Below are 25,536 nucleotides of genomic sequence, written 5' to 3'. Positions count from 1 at the left end.
GAACAGTAGATGCATTTATTCATTTTGAGAGGGTATTTCAGAGAATATATAGCCTCAGTGAGAGAGAAAAATGTGTTTGTGCATCTCCAGCAACCCTGGAAACAGTAGAGGCAGAGGAGTCAGGTACTGGCATGAAAAATCACACATCTCCAATTTCATCTTTCATTAAAAGAATATTCGTCTTGCAGATTTTGTTTTCTATAAGAGTACGTCTGAAAGACACTGGCAGAAAAGTAGATTCATTTATGTGCTGCTCATAACTTTGAATGATACAAACATTCTCTTTTAAATCAGATTATTATTTTTTATCTGGATTATTTGAGTTTTCCTCAAATATCATCACGTCTTAATGATTAATTGTGTTTATATGTTATCTTGTTTAGTAGTAAGGAAAATTGTGAGTGGGTTGTTTCCAGAAAAGTGAAATTGTGATGTAACTTTCAGGACCATAAAATCTCACCATTTTATATATGTGTGTAAATATAATTAGAAATGATCTAAAATGTTTTGTCCATTATTAGTAGAAGACTTATGCAGTCTTTGCAGCAATGTCCTACAGATCATGTTTTCTTGTATTGCATGCATTTTACAATTATTTTCATGTTTGGTACCGTTTTATGTTAAACTATGTAGTTCCAAAAGCAAACCAGAAAAGGTGATACGAATGTTTCATAAGCTTTTTAGGTAATGGCAGTGAAGTGTAAGATCTACATCATGATGATCAGAAAAATAATTGATTCAGGAAAATAATACTTACGTTTATTGTATGCAAGACATAATTCAAACAATATTTTTTTATTTCTATTTTGAAGTTACTCATAAGTTACTGGAGACCTTGCACAGAGTTCTGTTTATAAGTTTCTAAGACTAATGATTCCTGAGATATAATGTGATTTTTCATTTTAAAATATTGAAGGACATAAAAACTTCCTATACCAAAGGCCAGTTGAAGCAAGTATCTTGTCTCCAGCAGTGACCAGCAGTGGGTGCTTAGAAAACATATGTAAGAAATACAGAGTGTAAGGGTAATGCCTTCTTTCTGTATGGTGCTTTTTGTTTTGATTTGGGTTTTTTTGGCGAGTGTCTTCATTGTCTCTTCCTTGTTGCTTCTACTACCACTGCCTCCATACCCCTTCCTTAACAGTGTGCTGCTTGATTTTTGGACCTCAGCCCAACCTGGTATAAGGCATCAGGTTCATAAAAGATGCATAGTGACTAAATTACTGAGAAATGTTGCCCTAGTATACCATTTCCAGCAATTAGGGTTTTAAGGGTTTCCTGAAACAGAGTCTGCACACAGTACTGATGAATATATATATATATATAGTACTGGTGAATAAATTGTAGTATCACGTGCTTCTGTGATTTCTGAATGCTGTACAATCTGAGTAGTGTTCCTGTTCTTTCTCTGTATGTACTTGACAATGAATTCTTTGTGCTAGAATGTGACCCATCATAGATGCATCCCTTTTGTTTGTACAGTTGTTTTGGAGCTCTTTATTTCTCTGGAACATGTAGAATGCCATATGAAAACTTCTATATAGTGCCAGACTAATAATCTAAAAATCATTTAGGCTGAAAATACTGAATTCCTGTATTCTTAATATGTCCTGTGTGCAAAGAAGGTCAAGACTAAGTTACTCATTTTGTGAAGAGAATGTCGAATCTTACTGCAACATGTTATTTTTTATAGTGGGTGAAATTTGAGTCAGATGCTGCTACATGGTCCTGCTGCTTTGGTAAAACTACTAAAGTTTTAGTAGTTTTCTAAATGAAAGGGTGTCATTTCAAACTTTTTTCTCCCTTTTTTTACAGCCTGTCTACTTTTAAGAGGTTCCTTTTCCTGCATCCTTGATGTTCCAACATTTTAAAGAACAAAATTTTTTTCTCCATATCTCTGTTGTTAGCCTTTATTATTTTGTCTTTAATTTCTAAGGAATTTTTCCTGGGTTTTGTGATTCATTTAAAAATTATTGCTTTTCCCAGAAATCGCTTCAGTCTGTAATATTTAAATATAACAGCAAAGGGACATGATTTTTGTTCATTGTTTATGTTACCAGCATTTGCACTGGTAAAAATGGAATGCATTAGAGAAGGCCAGACATTTCTGTATACTCTCTTTCTTCTGGCTTTTCATTATTTGAAGGAAGGGAAAGATGTATTTTAAGATAAATAATATGAACTACTACATACATATGGAACTTTATATTATAAAATTTCATATGGGAACGTATAGGGAAGTAAAATTGTTTTGTGAATTAATGTAATACCTTGTTGCATTTTATTCTTTAATGGTATAATAGAAAAATATGGTGGTGGATCCCAACTATTGGAAATGCTTGGGTTAAATGTGATTTTCTACTATGCACTGAAGGAACCTACAGACAGAGATTTCTCTGAACCAGCTCTTTTGCAAACTGTTCCAAATCCCGTATCTTGTATTTATGAAGAAGGTTGATCATCATTCCTTCTCTGAAAAAGATTAGGAGTGAGACCTTCATTCTTTGTTATTCTTAAAATGGTTAGAAAATTCTTAACCATCTATTGAGCTAATGAGCTGTTCAGGCTTTTCAGCCCTGGAAGGTATGTGTAGGGGAAAGTTCTCAAAAAACTATTGAACTGTCCTCTGAAGGTGAAAGCAAGCAAAGTTATCCAGAATCTGTCCCTTGAAACCTGTATATAGTGGCTTATAAGGGAGAGATCTGTTTACTCTTTAGCAATAGAAAGCATCCTATACTTCTGTACTGTTTCTGTTGGAAGTTATTTTTTTCTTTGACTATGTGAATGAAATTCCTAATGGATTTTTATTCTATAAGATTTGTTACTGCTATGTTCATCTCCTCTAAACTTCATATGGAATACCCAGAGTACAACCAGAGCTTTACCCATACCACCAGTTTGAAAAGGTTGGTGCTGATTCTGTAGACAGTTGAAGTTGCAGCAAACGTAGCAGTCTTGAAGGATGTAGAACAATCACTGGATAGGAAGGATGAATGACAGTATTGTGTTTATTTTATATTGCCATCTTTATGTTATCACAGTAACTTGAAGCTTTGTTCCTTTTTTTGATGTCACTTGAAATCAATTCTAGTCATGTAGCGTGCCTATTAATTAAATTAAGATTACAACATTTATTACACCAAGTCAATTATTGATGGATCTGTACCATATCATATTGCATAACAATCAGAATAACTCATAACATCTCTTAATGGGTTCATTAATGTACATAATTCAACTGAATCCTCCACATGATCTTTAGAAAGGGTAATATAGTAGAGATAAATACTTATTTTTTACCCATTTACCTTTAACTACATTTATTAGTTGCTGTGTTCAAAGCATTTCTTGAATTTTTCACCTAGTATTTACAAAAAGTGAATGATTGATTTTTAAGACATTAAACTATTTCTATTCTCCAGTTGAATTTTTTACTTTTCCTGCTCCTGCCGCTAGATGTCAGCTAAGTCTTTCAGAAGAAGTTCCCAAAGCCTGTCACTGCTTCTCTATATGTGTGCAAATTTCATACTTCCTTCTAAACTGTGAGAGTATTTGTGGTGGTAACATTCTGCCCACTATTTGTGGATCTGGCACAGTCTTAGTTTTAGGTCAGAAATTAGCTTGCACATTATGGAACTAGAATTGAAGTTGCTCAATAGATAAGTAGTAGCTGTCACCACCTTAAGAGTATTTTTCCCTACAGAACCAAGTCTACAGTATCTAATAACTAACTAAGTAGATGACAATAACTTCACATTAAATCAAAATCCTGTAAATGGACTACTGACTTCTGAGAGGAAGGAATTAACTTGAAGGCAATATTCTGATTGCAGTACTTAATCCAACACATAGCTGCACAAGGGTGCAGCACACCTTTTTTTTTTTTCTGTAAGTTCAGTTGATACAATGAGTAACAATGTTAAGTTTTTTCCCTGATTTCTTCTTCTTTCCTTTAGCACAAGGGTACCAAATATCCCTTCACCTTCAGTTACACGAAGTTTAATACTGCTTTTGGAAGGTGGAATCAAAGTCCTAAGCTGGCCTGTAACACTGTACCCTATACATGGATCTTTCTCTCTGATACAGGTTATTAGGCTTCCACCAACTCACTACATCTTTTACATGTTCCCAAACTGAGAATAATAGTGTCCTTAGCCATTAATCACAGGGTTTTATGATAATATTTCTGTATGTTATATGGTGTACATTATGTAATATACTCTATAAGAAATAATAATAGATATTTGATCACAATAAAATATAAACTATAGATAGCTTGTAAATTATACCATAAATATTATATAATAAAATAATATTTCTACATATCTTGAAGTATCTTATTGCAAATTTTAGAAGGAAATACCTGTAGTTGCATCTAACACAGTTATGAATGTATTATTGAAACTTAAGAAATCGTGAACGGTAATGCAGTTGGTGTATAACTGCCTGTGACATTATGAAAGAGCAGGCTGGCCTCATTTAGAGAAGAATGTATGATGGGGTGTTCATAGTGACCTTTATGGTCTCCTTAGTAATGTTTGCATTTTTGCGAAGGTTTCAAGAGCTGAAATGTAGAAGTGGGTAGAAAGTAATTTCCTTTTCACAGAAGAACTTGGTTAACATCGAAAACAATTTCATATCATAAATTGAGATTAAAGACCAGTGCCTCAAAGTACCACAGAAAAAGGTTGAAAAATGTGGAGGAAAAAGGAATGTGAAAGGGAAAGTCATAGCACCAGCCAAAATTGTATGATAACTAAAAGATTATTCATTTTTATTTTGTACTGAGACCACAAAGGCATAAGAACATTTTCTCAGTTACTGAGTGAAGTAATAAAGCTTTACCTATGTGACCACCTTTTCATTCTTTTACAAATCTGTTTTTACATCTCTCATGATTCACAAGTCCTTCCCCGGCCCTTTGTCTTTTCACTTTCCCATTTGTTTTCCCTCACAGTCAGTGTGCTTCCATTTGTGAATGCTTCCATTGCTCTTTAATTATGAGTATAATAAAAGGTGCTGCTTCTCCCTGCTATGTTTTGAAATTTGTAATTCAACTGTGGGAGGCAGTGGTGAATAGTGTTGAAAGCTGTTACATGCCAGAATGCCTATCAAAAAAACTCTCATAGAGTCACCTCTTATAGAGGTGAGTGATTTCACTTTTATTTTGACAATCTAAAATGTCTTTTACTTATATGTAAAAGTGAAATTTCATTTTAGCTCAGAAAGAACATCAGAAATTAGATGGCTTAACACCAAATAAAAAAATTCTAAAATACTTGAAGTTGTCTAAATCTTCTCTTTTGTAGATAGTCTATTACAACAAAGTGGAATTTTTTTTTAACAGATTCAACTGAAATACTGAAATATTTCTGACCTGGATGCTCTTAGGTAGGGATCTTTATCATTCCTTTCTGGAAGAAAGAATTTTTTTAATTTATTTTTTTTCCCTTCAGTTTTCTGTGTTCATATGTGAATTCTTGCATAGGACAGGGATTTCACAATTTGCGAGAAGTCACTATGTTTTGAAATCTACTATTAATATATGGAGGCCAATGACAAATAGTGTTGAAAGCTTTGATACGCCATAGTACTTAACAAAACAATATTTAAGAAGTGGATAATATGCTGACTTTTGGTAATAAAATTTTGCTTCGGGATGCTGAGATTGTTGTTTTTAACCTTTACAAGAGGAAATGCATCCATGAAGTGGCTAGCTGCTTTGTGTGTTCTTTGCTGGATTTTCATGTCCCAGCATGCACTAATAGAAGAAAATCTGTGTCATGTATGCTTCTGTCTGGTGGAGTTGCAGCTCAAAGGAGCAGCCAAGGTCAGCAAGGGTTTATTAGTCAGTCTTTCCTAATGAGCTGTTCAGGCTTTTCAGCATTTCCATGTGGTGTTACTGATGAAGGTCTCCCAGCTTGTGGTTAATTATTGATACTGCTCTTGCCTAACTTGAAATGTTTCAGGGTTTTGTGCTTAGCTGATAAATATATGGCTTCACCACTGTGTGTGTACTGTGTGTCTCTATGAATCTTCTTGGCTACTTTGTCCTCATGAAGGAATTCTCCCTGTTCAGTGTGGAGCCTCTCTGCAGTGCAAGACAGTGAAAATGCAGATTGAGAAAAGCATAAAAAATCCAAGAAAGAAGAGACTGAATTCGTATGAAATTGTATTAAAATATCAATTTCGGTACTCCTGAGGCTCCCAGACAATGGGAGCAAGATTATCTTTAAGGTATGTATTTCCTGAAATAGAAAAATCCCGGCAAGAGAAAAATCACCCTGTAATGTAAAATTTGCATGGCCAGTGCTGGAGAAGGTGGGATAACAGACTAGGGAATGATAGCAAAGGACAAGAGCAATAAAACAGTAACTTTATACAGGGTGCATCCAAGCACACAAAGAGCTAGCAAGAAGTGCTTTAACCTCTTTGGAACCACTTGTTGACAATTGCATCTGCATTCAGAAAGGAAGCTTGGAATGATTCTTCATGGTGTATGAAGATATTCCCCAGTTTAGTGCTTAATCATGTTTTAAAACTTGCACATTATAATGCCTATATTCATGTCATACTCTATAATAAAATTCTTGACATTTTAAGTATCTCTGCTGTGCTCTGATGCTTATATTAAGCAAAATTCTCCCCCTTTCCCTCCATTGACTTCCTATTTTCCATATTTTTGATGCAATGGGTGCTTTTCATCATTATTTTCCTTTAATCGTATGTTTACATTGTGATTGTTTTCCTATCAGATAACTTGAATATCCGGGAAGACTCTTTTCTTTCCTTGTGTTGGGTTTTTTTCACTGCTACTTGCCACGTCTTATATTGCAGCTTTATTATTTTCATCAACACAATTTCACTTTAAGAACTGGGAATGTTTAGACTTCATGTCAGCTGCAGAATGCTGTTAATTCCACATGTTGATCCAAGGATTCTCCTGTTTATTTAAGAAGTTACCACAGACCATATTCTGTATATTGAGTACAGTGAAAATCTCTTTAACTCTGTTTCAGCACATGGACACAGACATGGTATTATATAGTTAAAATATGCATAGAGATCGACAAGATAATTTATAGCCTTAAAACTTCAGCAAGACTGAGCTCATGCTCAAATTTAGACACATTACAAAACACTCTACTTAATGAGGGCTAAAATGAAACTCTTCTAAAAAAATTCATTATAAAACCCTGCATTTATCATAGTTTGTGAAAGTTAATTTATTCCGTCACCTTGAGTAAATATGTTATGCACTCAGGAGAATAAAATGGAACACATACTGTGAACATGATGACATTTTATTTTGACAGATTTGGAAGACCACTGTAACATAGGAAACAATTGTCTACAAGAGAAATGAAGTGAAATGTGATCATGGGAATATAAAAGCCACTAAAAATTAAGTAGTAACAATGTTATCTTACTGTTTTGATTTTGGAAACATGTACCCCATGCCTCCTTGCCAAAATTATCTGCTTTTTGAAATTTACTACACCAGATGTTTGTTTGAATCTAATAATTGCAAGCCATTTCTCTGAATTAAATACATAATCTTCTGTAGTTTAAAAATTGTGGCTCTAATATTCCTGTTTTTAGAACAGGGACAAATTTGGCAAGGATGAACATTTTGCTGATAGAGGGAAAATCTATCTGAAATTGGAAGTTAAAACTTTTGAAACAAACTATTTTTTCTCATACTCAGTAAAGACTTCAGATTTTAGCAGCTTCTGACTTTGCAAATCTGGTGCTTATGGTATCTATTGCATCTTCTGGTGCTGACCAGATTTTTAATGTGCCATTTCCACAAAGCCACTGAAGATACCAAAGCCACCAAAATTGTTATAAAATAACACTGGGGCAAAACTAAGTTCCACTGATTAATGGGTGCCACAAGTTACTCTTGGTTAGGTGGAGATCACCCTTCCAAGGATGCTTTGAAACTGAAAGCTAGAAGCCTGTCTCCTGACCCCCTTTTTGATGATGAGGCAATGTGAAAGAAAAGCCACTGGGATTTGAAGCAAGCTACAAGAGCTGGTAAGATGTATGGAGATGCGAGAGGTGAAGCTTTAGGTAGAAAATGGTGAGTAGAGATACCAAGGTGAGACTGGCAAGCAGGAGGGGGAGAGAAGTAGTCTGGAAGTTAAAGCAGAAAACTGTAGGAGATAGATTGCAGAGACTTGGATGCAGGCATCACCATACAGGTTTTGCTTATAAGTGGACAATTTCCCCCAGGATATGAATCCTAGATTGAATGCACTCTATTCAGTATTTGATTTTATTTTTATTGGTCAGTGAGTAATACTCTCCCTTGTTTATTAATCAAGATGTGATCTGAATATAGGTAGTTTCATTATGGATTTGCCAGTGTCAGTCCAGTTTTCCAGTTTTAATTTGTCAGGATGTTTCATATGTATAAGTTGATTTTACAATATGTATTCAGATAGGCATGTATTATTACTATTATTCATATTTTATACACAGAGACCTCAGGTATTTTATTGGGATGCTTACGTTTGCATATATGTTCATATCACAGTTCATTTTTAACTTACCTTGCAACTATAAATTGGATCCCAGAATCTCAAGATAGTTGGTTAGAAGATAAGGTGTATGATTGGTTAACACTTGAGAAACACTGACAAAAATGACTTGTGACTCATCTGGCAGGAACTTTGCAGTTTGAGCAACTATAGAATCTGCTTTTCCAGGTCAGCATTATCATGCCTTTACTATAATACTGTTGTGTCTCTTCCTGAGGTTTCATGCTTTGTTCATTATATACCTTTCAACTTCAGCACACATAATGCAGAACTCTTAAAAGTTTACAGTTTTTTCATAATACAGTTTTTAATTATTGTCTGGAATAACTCCCATCATGTTCACTGAATGAGATACTGGTTTTGTTGTTTAAGAGAAAGTTTCTACATAGCTGCACTACATGGAAATATTGATAGAGAGGGAGAAAATTAGGGTTGCTCTGGCAATGACACTTGTAGTTTTCCCTTTTAAGTAATTGACCAAGGTTGGTTTTTTAACAGATTTTTGTGTGGGCAATATTTTCTTCAAATTCCATGATGGGAATGTCTAGAATAATATGACTATGCATAATTAACATGCAGTATACGTTAGTTTAAAGTAGGTGTGTCTTTTACACAATTTTAGAGTCATTTCCATAATTGATGTTATACTTCTGTTTATCCAGGTAGAATCTCTGAGTTCATAAGCTGTATCTTAGATAAGTGTACTGGTATCTGTATCTACTAAGTGTCGCATAAACATCTCTACAGTGTTAAAAAGAAGACTAGTTATAAACACAGCATTAGGTGTTCTTGTGAATGTTGCCTGATCGGTGAATATTTAAAGACTGTCTTCTGTTTTTACCACTAAAGTTGATGATAGCATCTGCAGAATTGGAAGCTTCCTAGGTAGAGGTCAAGGAAGATAACCTTGTGTGTGTAGGGTCTCCTCATATACTTTGCCTTGACAAAAATATCTGCAGTTTGAATTTTCTCTTTAATCATTGTAATTGAGACAAGTGCTGTGTTGTCACTATGAAAAAATCTTTTCTATAATGAAGTTGTGAGGAAAGGAATAGATTTTTTTTTTTGTCCTTCTGTAAAAAGCGTGTAACTTAAAGAAAACTTGTTTTCTGAATGTGAAGCTGAATGTGAAATTAACCTCTGCCTTCATTTCCTTTGCTATAGAGAAAGAGGTAATATTTTTTGTAGTATAATATATTTTATGTTGAAGGAAGGACTGATTCACCAAGCAATCCATTTGTTTTAACATGTTGAGGTCCCTCTCTATAACATCAGGAATGTGATAATTGTAAGCATCAGAGAATTACTCTTTTAGTTGACTATGTTCCTTAAAGTAAAATCAAACCTATGTTGTTATTTTGATATCTGGTGTAAAAAAAGGCCCCAGAAAATTAATTTTGCTCCATAACTAGGAAGTGAATGGCTTGCTATACCTCAAAATCTTTTAGTTATTTTCATTGCACGTGTGAATTCTCTATATATTGGTGGAGATGCTAATCATCTCCTCAGTGTAGGTATTCTTAGAATTTTTAGACAAAAATTATGTTCATACAGAATGAAAATCTTCAGTTTCTAGAAGCGTAGTTACTTTTATTTTCATAGCAAACTCATAGCACTATTTGGCTGAATATTTTCTGCTGAAAAGTAGTATTCATTGTTGCCTGTAATCCTTCTATAGATATATAACTTTATTTTTCCGTACTGTTTTCCATGTGCTGTACTTATATGCTTTTTGCTTCGACTTTTGCTTCAATCAAATCATTGGTTGCAACTTAGCAGAATGTGATATATATCATTACTTTCCTGTGTAGTTACAAAGCTTTGTTATAATGGCTTAATCTTGGGAGTCTGGTTGCCAAAGAAATTAGTTCTTTATACTGTGAAGCAATGTTGACAGTAAACTCTCCTTTCCTCTCCACCCCCCTCCCCAAAAGAAAAGGAAGAAAAGGGAAGAAAAACAAGGTTGCATTACAATTCTGGCAACATCAGCCACACTAATAAAATCAAATTCAATGTTGTTTTACGACTTTGAATTTATGTGACTGCACAGGATCAAAGGATTTGTATCCCACTGGACTGCAAGGTCTATAGTTCATGGCAAAAAAACTCATCAAAAAGAACATTTTAGTAGTAAGGCTTTTCATTTTAATCAGCCACAGTAATAAAAAAGCTGTTAGGTGTCCAAAAACATTCTTCCAAGATCAGAGACAACTTGGTCTCTGCTACAATCAGTTTTCTTATTGGATCCATACTGCCTCTGTAGTTTTTGTCACTGAAACTTCATCTTCAACTTGTTTTCAGCTATTTTTTGCATTGTTTTCACATTTTACATGCCAAATCATTATATATATCAGTAAAAGTAATGATTCATAGAATTTCCCTGGCAAATGAGAAATACTGTAACTTCTTTAAAGTAAATTGTCATCAAAACAAGTGATTAACTAAAATAGAATTTTAAATATGGGTCTGTATTTTTATATATTGTATTTTAAAATATTGGAATAGCAATAATTTTTTTTTCCTTGGATATAATCTTTTGAACACCACCACAAAGCATAGGTGTTAGTATTTTTGTATCTATACAGACATAGTAACCTAGGCTGTCCTGAGACTAAGGTAGCAGCTGCAAGTGAGAAACAGAATAGGGAACTAACTACAATGTTTGTGATAGGAAAGGCCATTGTTATCATGTTTGGATTCTGCATGTTAATTGTTCATGGTCCTAGTTCAACAAAAGTTTGAAATTAATTTTTAACATATGGTGTGGTTTTATTCTCTGATTAGCTTGGCCTCAGAGAAGTTGTATGCCATATATCATTTACATTTATTGATGTGTTGCATGCTGAATTGCCTCATTCCATTCTGCAGAATTTAAATCTTTAGCAGAGTTTAACAATATATAGAGATACTACCAATGAAATTGTCCATGAAAATATCAGTTTTCCTGGAAATTTACAGGTAGGCCTCAATTTAGCTGGCTACCCCTTTTTTACAAACTGTGTAAGATTTATTTTTCCTAGCATAAGCTAGCTTACATTTAGGAAGAATCAACATAGGGTCACTTTCTGCAAGGATCGCTCCCTTTCTGCATAGCATGACACACATCGGATGTTACACGGTCTCTTGTAGCTGCTGTACGCTACTTACTTGCAAAATTCTGGTGGGTGCGGTATTCCCTTCTCACTGCTACTTGAGATACATGCAGGCTTATATTGGGTTTTGTCAGTTGAATATTTTCATGGTTTAATTCTTTTAAAAAGCATTCATTCCAATGAACAGAAACTTTAGTATTTGTGGGAATTTTATAAGTTACCTACCAAACATATAAAGTCTACATAAAATGCTAACTTACCTACTGTTAATATTTATTCATTTATTTATTTATTTATAACCTGAAATTCACATGTTGCACATGTTGTTAACAGTTGGCTTTATTAAGTAATATTTAGTCTAGTTTTTTAGAGGTACTATCATTTATTTCAAGGGATGACATTGCTTAGCAAATGTGCCTGTGCCAAGAAGTTAGTGAATCCAAGGCATTAATAATTTTGCGCCTGATATATATATATCAGATTCAAGAAGGATTTAGATTCCAGTGAGATTTCTCTGTAGGCACAGAGATGCCACAGTAGATGCCCATCACTTACCAGGTGCTAAAGTTGACGTAATAGGATCCATAAATGTGGTGTATGCTGTGGAGTACAATGAACATTATTAGAGATATTTTTCCATATATTGGAATTCATAATGTTTGCAGGATTTTGAGAGATTACCAAGAAATTTCAAGGACACATCAAGGGTTCTATCTGGGTGTTTGATTAGAAGTTATGGAGAAGGGGGGGGATTTACTCTTAAAAAGAGGGTTCATCTGAGTAAAGTTATATGTAAATAGGACAGCTGTAGAAAAGCAAGGACTAGAGATGACCTGTTGTGAGCTGTGTATTTTATAACAAAATTCTCCAAGTGAGTTAATTTGTGTAATCTAAAATGGTTGGATGGTAGTTATTAACAGGGAAAGGACTGCGGGGAGGATATGTATATGTGCAGGAAACAAAACCTAGATGAATGTATTTTTACAGAAACATTTACAGACACAAAGCCATCAGGATGAGGAGAGCAAACTTTAAGGCAACCTGGAAATCACTCTGTGAGGAGCATGGAAAAGAGGACAGAACATTAAGAGAGAATCGAGGTCTACAAACAGCTGGAAGAGGAAATGCTGAAGCTTAGAAAAATATAGGACTGTGTGCGGTCCGTAATGGAAGAGGTGCTTTGTATCTTGTATGGAATAGTCCCTTGAAATACATGGTCCTGGTCAGAAAACAGCTACAGAGTCCTTGTGTTTTAGATCTGCTTTGCAAGGCTATTCATACTCTTCCTATAGTGACAAAATGGAGGTGCGTTTATTACCTTTATACTTAGGTGGTCACTGAAAGCTTAGCACTAGTGTGAAAGAATGAGCTGATTCAATTCCCACTCCCACTATATTCCATTGTCAGCAGACTTACTTAATAAGTTCCAGTTGTGTATTTCTTTTTTTTTTTTTAAACTTATGGTACATATTTATTTAAAAAAAAATTAAAAAAAAAAACAAACAAAACGAACAGCTATTTCTTATTTATTGTCTTTGTAGAGCCACTAGATTCAATATGTACAAATGCACTGGCCAAAAGCTTGCAAATGTTTTGACAGGCACTTCTTGTTGGAGACAGGCACACAGGCTTTGCAGTTGGAAGGATGATAGCCTGGTTATTATTGATTCTGGGTCCTGGAAAATGGTAAAGAGGAGGAAGAGAAGACAGAAAGCATATATAATCAAATGCTAACAAATGGGATTTAATTTAGGAGAAGAATCATTTTATAGTAATATAATAAAAGTGAAGGGTGACAACAAGCCTACAATGAATATAGACATTTCAGTGACACATTTCCCATGTGGGAATGTAGTATACAGTTGAATATGCATAGAAGATGAAATAGGAAAGACAAAGAGAAAAACAGCACTGGGAATTGCTAGGAAATTAGTTCAGGAAGCAAAGCAAAGGGGTAATACGACTGACATACTATACAGAGAGAGGAGAGTGAAGAGTAGCTGAAGATGTTAATAAATGTTACCTAATTTTGTATGCAGAACTGAGTCTATAGAAAAGAAGTATTCAAAATGTGTTATAAATGCAAACTGATTCTGAAACGCCATGAAAAAATGTTACTGGCTACATCAAGAATAGTTTTGACTGAAACTGGAACAATGAATTGGAAGAATATTAGAAACACATAAGCATACAAGAAAATATAAGAATATGTTAAATACTCACTATAAAAATGCCATGCTTGATTTGAATGTTTTTGCAGCAGAGAGAGTAGATATTACTATATTAACACTTTCAGTTTTTCATTAATTTTCTGTATTCTGAGAAGTGCAGTTTGCTGGTTTTGAAGTTTTTCTAACAAAGAATAAGAAAATACCAGAAATAACAGCAGACAGAGTACAAAACAGTGCATTTCTCAAAAATCATTTTACCTTAGGTTGCCTTTAAATACCTACTTGTATGGAGTGTATTACTTTCTCATACATTCATTCAGTTGTTCATATAGCTGTTTGGGTTTTTTTGAAGTTCATCTTGGTTAGATAGTTTTTCTTCCAGATAGGACAAGGAAAAAGATGAAATGAAGTGTATCACACCAATTATTTCAGTACAATCAAAAAGGTGAGAGAGGGAAGGAGTAGTAAAACTTCTTTACCATCTTCTTCCCTTTATACTAGTCTAGAAATACAAGAGTTTATTTTACTTTGTATCCATCTGAATTGGTGGCATAGGAAGGAGAAATTAATGAATGAATTCAAAATTCCAGGTTGATGGCATTACTTGGTTCTTTATGGTAGATAATTCACATGACTTGAGCAGTTATACTGACAATCCTTTTTTTACAGTAGTCACACCTTCAGAGTATAAATATGAGTCTTATAAAGGCTGGATATGTTAACTGCATCAAGCTTTCTGTCTTGTTACGCTTTCTGTAACAACTTCCTTAAGCTCACAGTAATATGCATTTTATAATGAAACAGAGCTTTTAACAACTTCACTCATTATATGAATATGCATTGTTCAAATATAGCAATCAATCTGTTAAGTATGGCTAGAAAATTAAGTAGGTAGGGAAGTTGTTATGGAAGGTGCCTTCTGAGCCACTGCAAATCTGTGACTGATATACTCAAATGCTAATTATTATAATTCTTAATATAGGATATACAATTTGATCATCTAGGTTTCCTTTTCATAAATAGAGATTTTTACTATCCTATTTTAAATAGTTAAGCTATTAAAGATCTGCTTTGGGCTTTGGATGTTTAATGATACTTGGCATGTCAAAATGCAATTTAATTACAGTTTTGAATAATTTTGCAACTTAGTTGTTGGCAGAATAATATCTTATTTTTTTAATGTGTAATCAAATAGCTACATGCTTAGTGTCTATTTATAGGTTTTACTTAAGTGTAGTAACCTGAGATTGAGGGCCTTTTCATAACATATCCTTTTAGAAATGGTAATTGTTCGAAGAATCACAAATCAATCTTTACAAATAATTGCAGGTGTTGTTAAATCAGAACTTGTATTTCAAAACATATCAAACATGATATATGTTTTCACAGTAAATATTATCAAACTTGAAGTGAACTAGTGCTTAAAATGCTATGTGAATTTTAAGCAGTCTGTAGTCCTATATATAAGTAATTATGCACATGATATTTTTTTAAAAAAAGCTGTATGTTGCAGTGTAACTGGGTATATTTTAATGATGTGCTATACCAATAATTTTGTACTCCAAAATTACTGGCTATAAGGCTGTATTTCTTTATCAACTACCCAAATGCCAGTAATTGTTAAATAATTAAATATTCAGAAATATATAGAAAAACAATGTTCTGTATACCCACTGTTGTCAAATTTCCTCCCAACTACTTTTGCTACATTTCCCGTATAAAACTATGTATTTCATATTTTTAAATTAGAAAGAGAATTGGGCTCTGTATACATAGCCTGTACAAATATTTAGAGTTCTGGGAATGTTTGAAAGTGGTCAGTCATTTAGCTTACATTTTGCTATGAGGTGTAAATATAATCCTTAATGTGTATCCTTGAAAATGGTGATATACCATATGTAACTGATTATATTTCTTGAGGTATTTGTTAGAGAGGAATTTTGATTTTTATGTAAATTGGCACAGGTTTAATATTTTTTCATTGAGAAATCCTTTGCTGAATCTCTGATTGTTGTTAAAATTTAAAACAAATGTATGTTTTTTTGAAGGACAGAGATTTAAAAAAAAAGGGCTTTTTTTTCTTTGTCAACACAATACAAGAATAAAAAGTGTGAGCTCTTCCAAAAACTGAAGATGAAATTACTTAGAATGAACAAAACCAAAAAGTCAGAGGCTGTCTGTGAAAAATTTGTTTTTCCTCTATTTTCTATGCACAGTACTTTGATGGCCAAAATATTATTAAGAAAAAAAAAAGCTGTAAAGTCTATACAAATATTTTTCATCGGCAACTGAATAATTCTTATCTTTTTTTTCTTTGTCTTTTCTTTTCTCTTTTGTTTTTGATCTCCCTTTCTCCCCGGATCGTGTCATGTCATGTGTCCTCCCTCCCCCCACCAAGCATTTCCACTTCTAGAAACCATACCCTTAGATATTTTGTGTCTTCTGTATTCCCATTTTTTTCATTTTCACGGCTTGGCATAAGTAACTAATTAGATGTAACAATCAGTGTAGAAATTCAGGGAAGGGGGTAAAATCGAGCTCACTTTCTCTCTACTATGTTATTTTCCAGGCTAATTAGAGTAAAAACTAGTAAAAGTGTGTGTTTCTCAGTTAAAGAAGAGGTCTGTCTCTGATATACATAGAACAGCTTTGTTCATTAAAGACGTGCCATTTTTACACAGTTGCTTTTTAGAGTAGAATTGCACTGTAAACACTAGTGAAAAAAGACGCATTAACAGTGAAGCATTAACTTGCTAGTTTCAAAGCAAGAGTTCTGCATATTGCTTGCTCTAAACAGTATTTTTTACTGTCTTACTGTTACACTTCTCAAGATTTTTTTAAACATTTATGGTGCAAATAAGTCTTGACGAATAACAAGCCAGCAACTGATTTTTGAACGTAGATTGCTGTAGAGATTTATGGTTTCCTTATATTCAAACATCCAAATTGTTCTAAAACTTTCGTATCAGAGCAATTCTATGTCATGGTTAGAAAGTCTTTGTCCATATAAAATCACATTATATAAAGCAGTAACATAACAAATATACTTGATTCGATTGCATTTAATTGACTATATAGACTATAATTGACTGTATTGACTATTAAATGAGACTGTAATCTTTCTGTCACCTATCAGAGCACAGAGAAAAGCTGTCACATTGGTATTGAGATTTGTCTGTGTCAATCCATGTTATCGTTTCAAAAACATTTAGGCAACCTGTAGGTTACATTCTGAATGAGAGGATTTAGTCTTTTTCTTTTGTGATTAATTACATACGTTGCCATCTGAGACTGTAATGGTTAATGGAAGTATGGTACACTGATTCAATTTCTGGGCTTTTTCTTCCTTTGAACTTACGCTTCGTGTTCCTGAGTCTCCTGGGACCAAGGCTGAGCTTTCAGCATTATTTCAGAAAATATATCCTGCCTTTTTTCTCTCTGTTGTGTCAAGTCTTTTAGCAGTGACTTGCACTGCAGGTGCAAAAAGGAAGTCGCTGGAGTCATACAGCAGAGGGCTGGGTGTAAGGGGACCTTATCTAGTCAGAATCAGAGGTGCAAAAACTCTGAAACCTGTGTTCCAAGCAAGGGCAGATTTGGAAGCAAAATAAGACTTATCAGGGAGAGGGACAGACCAAACTGCATATTTATCCAGCCTCTTCAAAATGGATATTGGGTGGAAGCAGAGAGCCTATGGAAGAATGGAAAAAGAGGTTCAGCCAGGAAAGCTAGTTTTAGAGGTCAGAAAAGCATAGGATTAAAATGACAGTTGACAACACTCAAGCTGAATTACATCTTGCAAAGCAAATTTAAGGGTACAGTAGAAGTATTCTTCAGCAATAGAAACAGAAGGAAGCTGAGGAAGCAAGGGGAGTGTTACCCAGTAAGGGTGAGCTGGAGACAAAAGGCAATGTAGATGAAACCTAGAAAATTAATACCGAATGAGCTGCCCCAGATTTCAGTAGCAGTGATCATGAACACAGGGTTGGCATTTTTCTTAAACTGAACATACACACAGCTTTTAGTAGCTGAATGGAGCATAAGGATTACTTTTTTGCATATGACATTTCTCTTTATATATTTTAATATGGAGTTGTTGACTCATGATCAGTTTGTGAAATGCTGTCCTTCGCAGATCCTTTTCCCATAGCATTGCCGTACTACTGATCAGTCCCTTCAGTGGCTACGTACGCTGCAGTTCTCTTTTTTGAATCATAGCATGTATTTTCAGACCACTTGCTTGTCTGATAAAATTATTATTAATTCAGAATTTGAACAGTGTTCTTCAGCATACTAGGATAGCATTGTTTGCATAGTTAATATTGACAATGAATGCAAGAAGGATTGGACTAAGGTAAGGCATTTTTTTTCAGTAGCATATTGCTGTGTGAATTAGGCTTAATATACTCAGGAGGTACTTTCAAATTTATGATTGAAATCTGATTTCAGCACATTAGGGCTTTTACAGTACATTTATTTATATACTTATATTTTCTTTTGAGCCAGCAATATGAAGAGGAAATAGTAATAAGGTTGTATTGAAACGTACCTGCCTCTAATCTGGTATTTATAACAGTAATCTGGAGAAAATAGATCTCTACTGTCATGGAAATTTAGGCAGCTGTATCAATTTTGTGTGTGTGTTTGTACAGGAGAGGGAGCAATATGTGACAGAAACTAGATAATGTCACTGACTGTCATTGACACAATGAGAAGCCAGAGATCCTCTACATGCCAAGGCCTGAGGGCTTAATTTGATATGCTGTCTGAGAGAGTGGATTGATGCTGCAAGAAAGTGAAATGGTCAGGGGAGTAGAAAAATGCGTTCCTTGCACTAGTTTGTCAGTTGTTGAATCTACGTATACAGTCACAATTTCTTACATGAATGTTGTTAAGAAGCAGGCAGCCAGACTTCTAAACAAGTCAGCAGAGTGGCAAATGCATTTTTCAAATAAAAAAAATTGTTATCCTGTATATCTAAAACACACTGATGAACATCTAAATTGTTCTTCATAATGTCTTGCTTTCATTTTATACAGAAATCATCAGACATTTTAACTCTGATAGGCTTCCAAATCCTCTACCCTTTCTCAGGAATAAATCATGTTCATTCATGCTGCATAGGATGGCTCTCTAAGCTTTAGTTTCCAGCCTTCTCCCCATATTTTCTGTCCCTCCAGTCTTCTTCCCACACCTTCCCTCCCTCAGACATCTTGTTTCCTGCTGAATTTTTTTTTCCATTTCATTCTGCTTAAAATAGCTTTGACCAAACTATTATATTCTGATGGGAGCCTTTGGTCATTGTTCATCTTAACAGTAGTTCCCAAAGACTGTAGGAGTCTGGTGCATGACGTGCCATGAAAACAGACTCGGTATATTGCCAACGTGGTAGTAACTGACATGATTCAGTAACAAGGTACTGAACAAGGTACTGAATAATTTGAACAGTGTCTATTCAAATCCATCTAGATTTGAATTTAGCTAAAAATTGGTTCTTCCCAGCAGCCACAGGTATTGTTATGTAGCCATCATAAACATTTTAAAGGAGTGTTGACAGACCCTGGAAATAAAACTGTTAGCTTTGGTAGACATATCTACACTGTAGTGGAAAAACTTTGGTTCCCATTTAGATGAAAATAGTATTTTAACTGGAAAGGTTGTGCACAAGTGCTTCTAACACAAATTTCTATTCAATAAAATGTCTCTGTGTTCACATTATATTTTTAATATTTCAGGATTCTGGTGACAGCATATAGTATAAAAGTAATTTTGATTATTTCCCACTTGAAATTGAGATGTATATAGTTCTATTATATTCCATTTCAGTATGTTAGATTTGTTTACAATAATGTAAAGTATAAAAAGATTCCATTGTTCGTATCCTTTGATTCATGAATTGTAAGAAAGAAAAGATTTACCTGGATATGTACTGTATCACCACTTGCTATAGCAAAATTTAGTGACTTATCTTTATAATAAAAAAGCTAACTAAATTTGATGTATAATGCATCAGAAGAAGGATTCTAAACTAGTACAAATCCCACAAGTTCTAACAAACAACCCATTTGTAAAGTCAAGAAATCACCTTGCATAATGAATTGTTGTACTGGCAAAAAGGTTGCATCAAAATTTATTTTAGTTTAAACTTGGTTTAATTAATTAGTTAATTTTAGTTAATTTATTTTTAGTTTGAGTTGTCCATAGCCTCCTTCGAGATTTGTATATTGAGGTCTAGTGATTATCAGTAAGTATTCTGCAGCCTGAATTCTGAGATTTCATTCTAATAGGCAGTACCATGTAAAAAGTTTTAAGCCACAGACAAGTGAAAATTGTAAATTTTTAAAAAATATTTTTAGTTATTGACTTGCTTTCAGGAGTCAAAGGTGCCTACGTTCAGTACACACTGGTTTTCTTTATTATTTAACAGTACATGTTGATAAGGTATCTAACTAGTCCTTAGTGGTATAACAAAGAGAATGTAATAGACTTTATACATACTCGTCATAGTACATGATAGAAGGAGAATGTTTAAATTCTACCTGTGTGGAGTGACTGGATGCTGTTTGATCTCCATTTGATTCATTACAAGATTTTGGCTCATTTCATCTCTTTTGAAGAAATATTTTTCAGGAAGCAGACCTTTCTTAAGAATACGTATGTATTATTTATGTGTATACATATATATAAATAGTACATATTAACGTACATATTCTTGAAAATTTTGTTGAAAATACTATCATAGTTATGTAAACTGAAAAGATTCCAGTATTACTTAATATTTTGGTGAACAAGATTGTTTTGAGATGTAAGGTAATTAAAATAAAAACTTGTTTTATTCCTTATTGCTCTTTTATATTGCAGTCACTCAGTTGGAAAAGACTGATCTTTTCCATTGATGAGATGTTCAACACAGATTCCCAATGTGTCAATTTTTGTTAAGCCTGCTTTTCTTTTTTGCGCTTGGTAATTTTAGCTTTAATTCTTGTTTATGTTAATAATTTTATTATTTTTATTATCAGAAATTAATTTTGAAAATGTGAAAGTTAAAAGCAAGACAAAGCATAAAACCATCACCTCAAATATAATTTTGAGTTTAAACCACCAGTTTTATATTGTAAATTAGAGACTGAAGATCTGTAGTTGAAAAGGTATATAATACTAACACAGTTGCTTTCATGCCCAGTTAAATGTAATAAGTAGTTTTGTAGAATACTGTGCTTGTTTTTTACAGTGTGTTTTTAAGGTGACTTCAGATTTACTGCTGGGAAAATCTTTAACGTTCAAAGTAAATTGTTCTATCGGGGAGTTTTTGATGTCCAATAGGGGCAGGATACTATGATAAACAAAATAGCTAAATTCCCTAAGGCAAACTTACTTCATTACCGCATTTATGGATCAGTATGCCGAGTTTAAAAAGAAAGGTGATTGCTCTGGAGCAATTCAGATGGCAGAAAATTTTGTGATAGTTGAACTGAACTAATAATTAAGCTGAGCAATAACAAACTTTGATAGAGTAACAGTAGGAAAAGAAAAAAAGCCAAGCAAAAAATGTTTTATTTGTTGTACATATTAGTCCTAGTTTTTCTATAAAACTAATAGAAATTGGGTTGTTTCCAATACAAATCTCTGTGTGATTATCTTTGCAAGACTTTAAACGATTTCCCACCTTTACACTTGCCAGTTAAGAAAAGGAGCATTTTGTATCCAGTATTTTCAGATTGTTTACTTTGGATTTTATCTTAACAAATTGATTATTGAATGTAAGCTGATCATACTGCTATAAGAAAGAACATATATCTATTCAAGCTTCTTTGTATGATATAAAATTACAGTATATTACACTACTGTATTTGCCATACTGACCTACACATGCATGACTTGGATGCATATTAATTAATGCTGTAAACTATTAACTCTGACCTAATACTCAAGTTGGAATGATAAGTAGGGAGTGCTGTGTTGCCACTTCTGACCAGCACTATGTGGGAAGTTTTTAAGTGTAAATTGCTGTGCCTGCAGGAATTCGGGAAAACCACAGGTCATTAGCTGCTTCTGTTGAAATGTTGGCTTCCCTTTGTACAGAGATCCTGAAAGAACCATGGAAAATGCTCTTTCAGGAGTCATTGGCTTGCAAAGAAATAAGATAACACCAGTCAGCTGCCTGATTGATAGAATCATGGCATAACAGAAAATAGCTTGCAGGGACTTAATCATCTAGGATAGCAGTATTGGATCGGGTTATTTAAAGGAGATATTTCTGTGTCAAATGCTTTGTATTTTTCTGATATATGGTAAGAAAAGTGGTTTGGTTTTTTTTTTCTTCCTTACTTACATATATTCTTGAAAGGTTGTTATTTCCTTCTACCTCAGTGAAATCCGCTTTATCCTCTTGGTCTAAAATTTGTTTTCCTGAATTGTAGATTGAAATATATCTGGTAGAAATGAAGTTTTCATTTAATAGTAAAGATAAATTTGAAGGAGAATTTATGTGTGCCTCTGTGAATTTAATTGATGAGAACACTTTTAATAGATTGACAAAGTATTTTAATTTTTTTATTTAATATTTTATCTGGGAGGAAGTTGAACTTCTGTTGTGGTTAATCTATTTTACTTCCTAACATGTTAACTATATATATGGCATATTTATGAAGTGAAATAGTCAACAAAATCATGTCATTAAGTACAACACCATTCAAAAAAGGTACCTTTGTTCCATAATGAACTAGTAATTACTGCATTCAACAATTAAAAACCAGTAATTCTGCTTAAAGACAAGGTACAAGTTAGAATTTGCTAAATTAATATTCTAGATATTTACTCATAAAATACGTTTTGTGGAAACACACACTGCTTACATTTCTTTAAAGACTAGTACCTGTCCAGTTATGTAGTAGCTTGCAATAAAGCCATTTAGAACTGGGAAAGTGAAGTATTTCTGTCTTTGCTTAAAGTAAGAACATAGTCTAAATGTGACGATTTTTAGTTGCTACGAAATAAACACTTTAGAAAAATATTTGCACTAAGGGTTTTTTTGTTGTTGTTCTGCAGTCTCAGTTTGAACTCAGGGTATTCCATATTCGTGGGGAACATGCTGTATCAACTGCTCAGCTTGAGGAAACCATTGCACATCTGAAGAATGAACTCGATAATAAATTAAACAGAATAAATGAAAAAGCAAAGGATATTGGTGTTTCTACTGAAGATGATAACCCACCAAAGACATACCGAAATGTATGTATACAGACTGACAGAGAAACTTTCATAAAGCCTAGTGAAGAAGAAAACAGAGCTGTGAAAAATAACCAGATAGTACCCAAAAAGCTTAATATTTCTTCTTTGTCACATAGTATTTCTGCCCAAAGTGAAAATAAGGACAATTACAACATACAGTCTTCAGAAAGTGTCTTATCTTGTCAACCAAAACAAATGCTGCCGCCTCCACCACCACCGCCACCTCCTCCTCCCCTTCCTGATTCTTCACTGCCAGGTTTAGTTCCTCCACCACCACCTTTGCCAGCGGGTCTGACTTCACTGACATCTCAGTTTGGATCTAGTCCACCACTGCCACCTCCACTTTTTGAAGGCTGTAGGAATTTTCAAGCACCACCGCCACCACCACCACTTCCAGGGTCGGGACCTCCTGTTCCTCCTCCACTGCCTGGATCTGGGTTACCTCCACCCCCTCCACCTCCAGGGCCTGGGTCCTTTTTTAATAGCACTTTATCGTCAAACCAAGGTCCTCGAAAACCTCCCATTGAACCTAGCCGTCCCATGAAGCCTTTGTATTGGACACGGATACAATTGCAAGGTAGCAGGTAAAATATATTTATTTGGACTTAGAGTTGCTATTTATAGGCCATGATACAAGGGTATGTATACTATTTAAGACTTAATAACAAAAACTTAACAGTCTCGGAATGAGTAACAAAATCAGCGTAGAGGCATGGAATTTACATGTTTTAAGAAAAAAATGGAATCAGTTCTAGAAGTCTAAAAATAGATCACAAGAAATTACTTTAAAATATTGTATATAAATTAGAATTATATGCATTATAAATGAAAATTATGTGCATTATAACAAAAAGAAATTTTGTCCTTTTTTTCCCAAAAATCCAAATATTCCATGGGCAACTCTAGTGACAGGGTAGCACTAAAGAGAAAAAAGGTAGCCAACAGATTAGAAAGATTTTTTTATTTTTTTTTTTAGATCTTAATTAGAATTAGAATTGAAATGTTAAAGTTGGTGAGGTGAGAACTTAAGAGTTTCATTTTTGCTTTCCAGTCATTTCAGGTGATACCATCTTCAGAGCACTATGTTGTGTCATCCTCTATGATTCCAGTTCTAGAAACAGTTAAACTGGAACCTAACCTCTGTGTATAGTTCTGTCAGAGCAGGAAAACGAAAGCATATGTATAAATATATGTAGCTCAGGAACCTGTAGCATGAAGCATCCATTATGGAGGAGGTTCAGTACTGATAGATGCCTCTGTAGTTTAAAAAAAAAAAATTTACCAATCTTACTCTGATTTAGTGCTGGGATGAAACACTTGAGGGAAGGGATGCCATCCAGAAGGACCTTGACGGGCTTGAGGAGTGGGCCCATGCAAACCTCATGAGGTTCAGCAAGACCAAGTGCAAGGTCCTGCACCTGAGTTGGGGCAATCCCCAATATCAGTACAGACTAGGGGATGAATGGATTGAGAGCAGCCCTGCAGAGAAGAATTTGGGGATACTGGTGGATGAAAGATTGGACAGGAGCCAGCAAAGTGAGCTTGAAGCCCAGGAGGCCAACTGTATCCTGGGCTGCACTAAAAGAAGCCTGGCCAGCAGGTTGAGGGAGATGATTCTCCCCCTCTACTCTGCTCTCATGAAACCCCACCTGGAGTACTGTCTTCAGCTCTGGGGCCCCCAACATAAGAAGGACATGACCTGTTGGAGCAAGTCCAGAGGAGGGCCACAAAGATGATAGGGGGCTGGAGCACCTCTACTGTGAGGACAGGTTGAGAGAGTTGGGGTTGTTCAGCCTGGAGAAGAGAAGTCTTGGGGGTGGACCTTATTGCGGCCTTTCAATATATAAAGGGTGCTTATGAGAAAGATGGAGAAAGACTTTTTACCAAGGCCTGTAGTGACAGGACAAGGGGCAATGGTTTTGAACTGAAAGGAGGTAGATTTAGACTGCATATAAGGAAGAAATTTTTTACAAGGTTGGTGAGACACTGGAAGAGGTTGCCCAGAGAAGCTGTGGATGCCTCATCATTGGAAGTCTTCAAGGTCAGGTTGGATGGGATTTTGAGCAACCTGATCTAGTGAAAGATGTCCCTGCGTGTGGCGGGGGGCATGGGACTAGATGATCTTTAAAGGTCCCTTCCAACCCAAACCATTCTATGATTCTATGAAAGCAGTCTAATAGTATATATTGTTCTGGCAAATCTAAAGTTACTATGAAAGATAGTGTTTTATTGATTTGTTTATAAGGGATCATTTGGTGAACAGGCATAAATAAACAATTTTTGGACAGTCTTTTTGAAATGATCCCACAAACTTTGTTTATGCTATCCATTTATTCAGCTGGCAGAGGAAAAGAAGTGCTCACATTTACACTTTCTGAGCCAGCATGCATACCTTACTGCCACAGCGGTGTGTGGTTTCAGTGCTGCTCAGCTGCTCTTTCAGATTTTGGCTGATTCCAACTTTGCTTCAAGTGTTTATTAATGTAACATAGAGCTCCA

At 34.5% G+C, this 25,536-nt stretch overlaps 1 protein-coding gene across 7 annotated transcripts in view; it reads left to right on the top strand.

The window, feature by feature from the left end:
* The window catches only part of FMN1 (formin 1), a 208,851-nt gene that overhangs the window by 82,053 nt on the left and 101,262 nt on the right, over positions 1 to 25,536 (top strand). For all 7 annotated transcript variants that reach the window (XM_030041745.2, XM_030041760.2, XM_030041739.2 and 4 more), the window contains one exon: positions 22,855 to 23,621. In XM_030041745.2, the coding sequence (XP_029897605.1) occupies positions 22,855 to 23,621 (767 nt within the window). The remainder of the gene's footprint in view (positions 1 to 22,854; positions 23,622 to 25,536) is intronic.

The sequence above is a fragment of the Aquila chrysaetos genome, chromosome 2 (genome assembly GCF_900496995.4).
Source record: "Aquila chrysaetos chrysaetos chromosome 2, bAquChr1.4, whole genome shotgun sequence".
Lineage (NCBI taxonomy): Eukaryota > Metazoa > Chordata > Aves > Accipitriformes > Accipitridae > Aquila > Aquila chrysaetos.
This window is presented reverse-complemented; position numbering and strand designations above follow the sequence as displayed.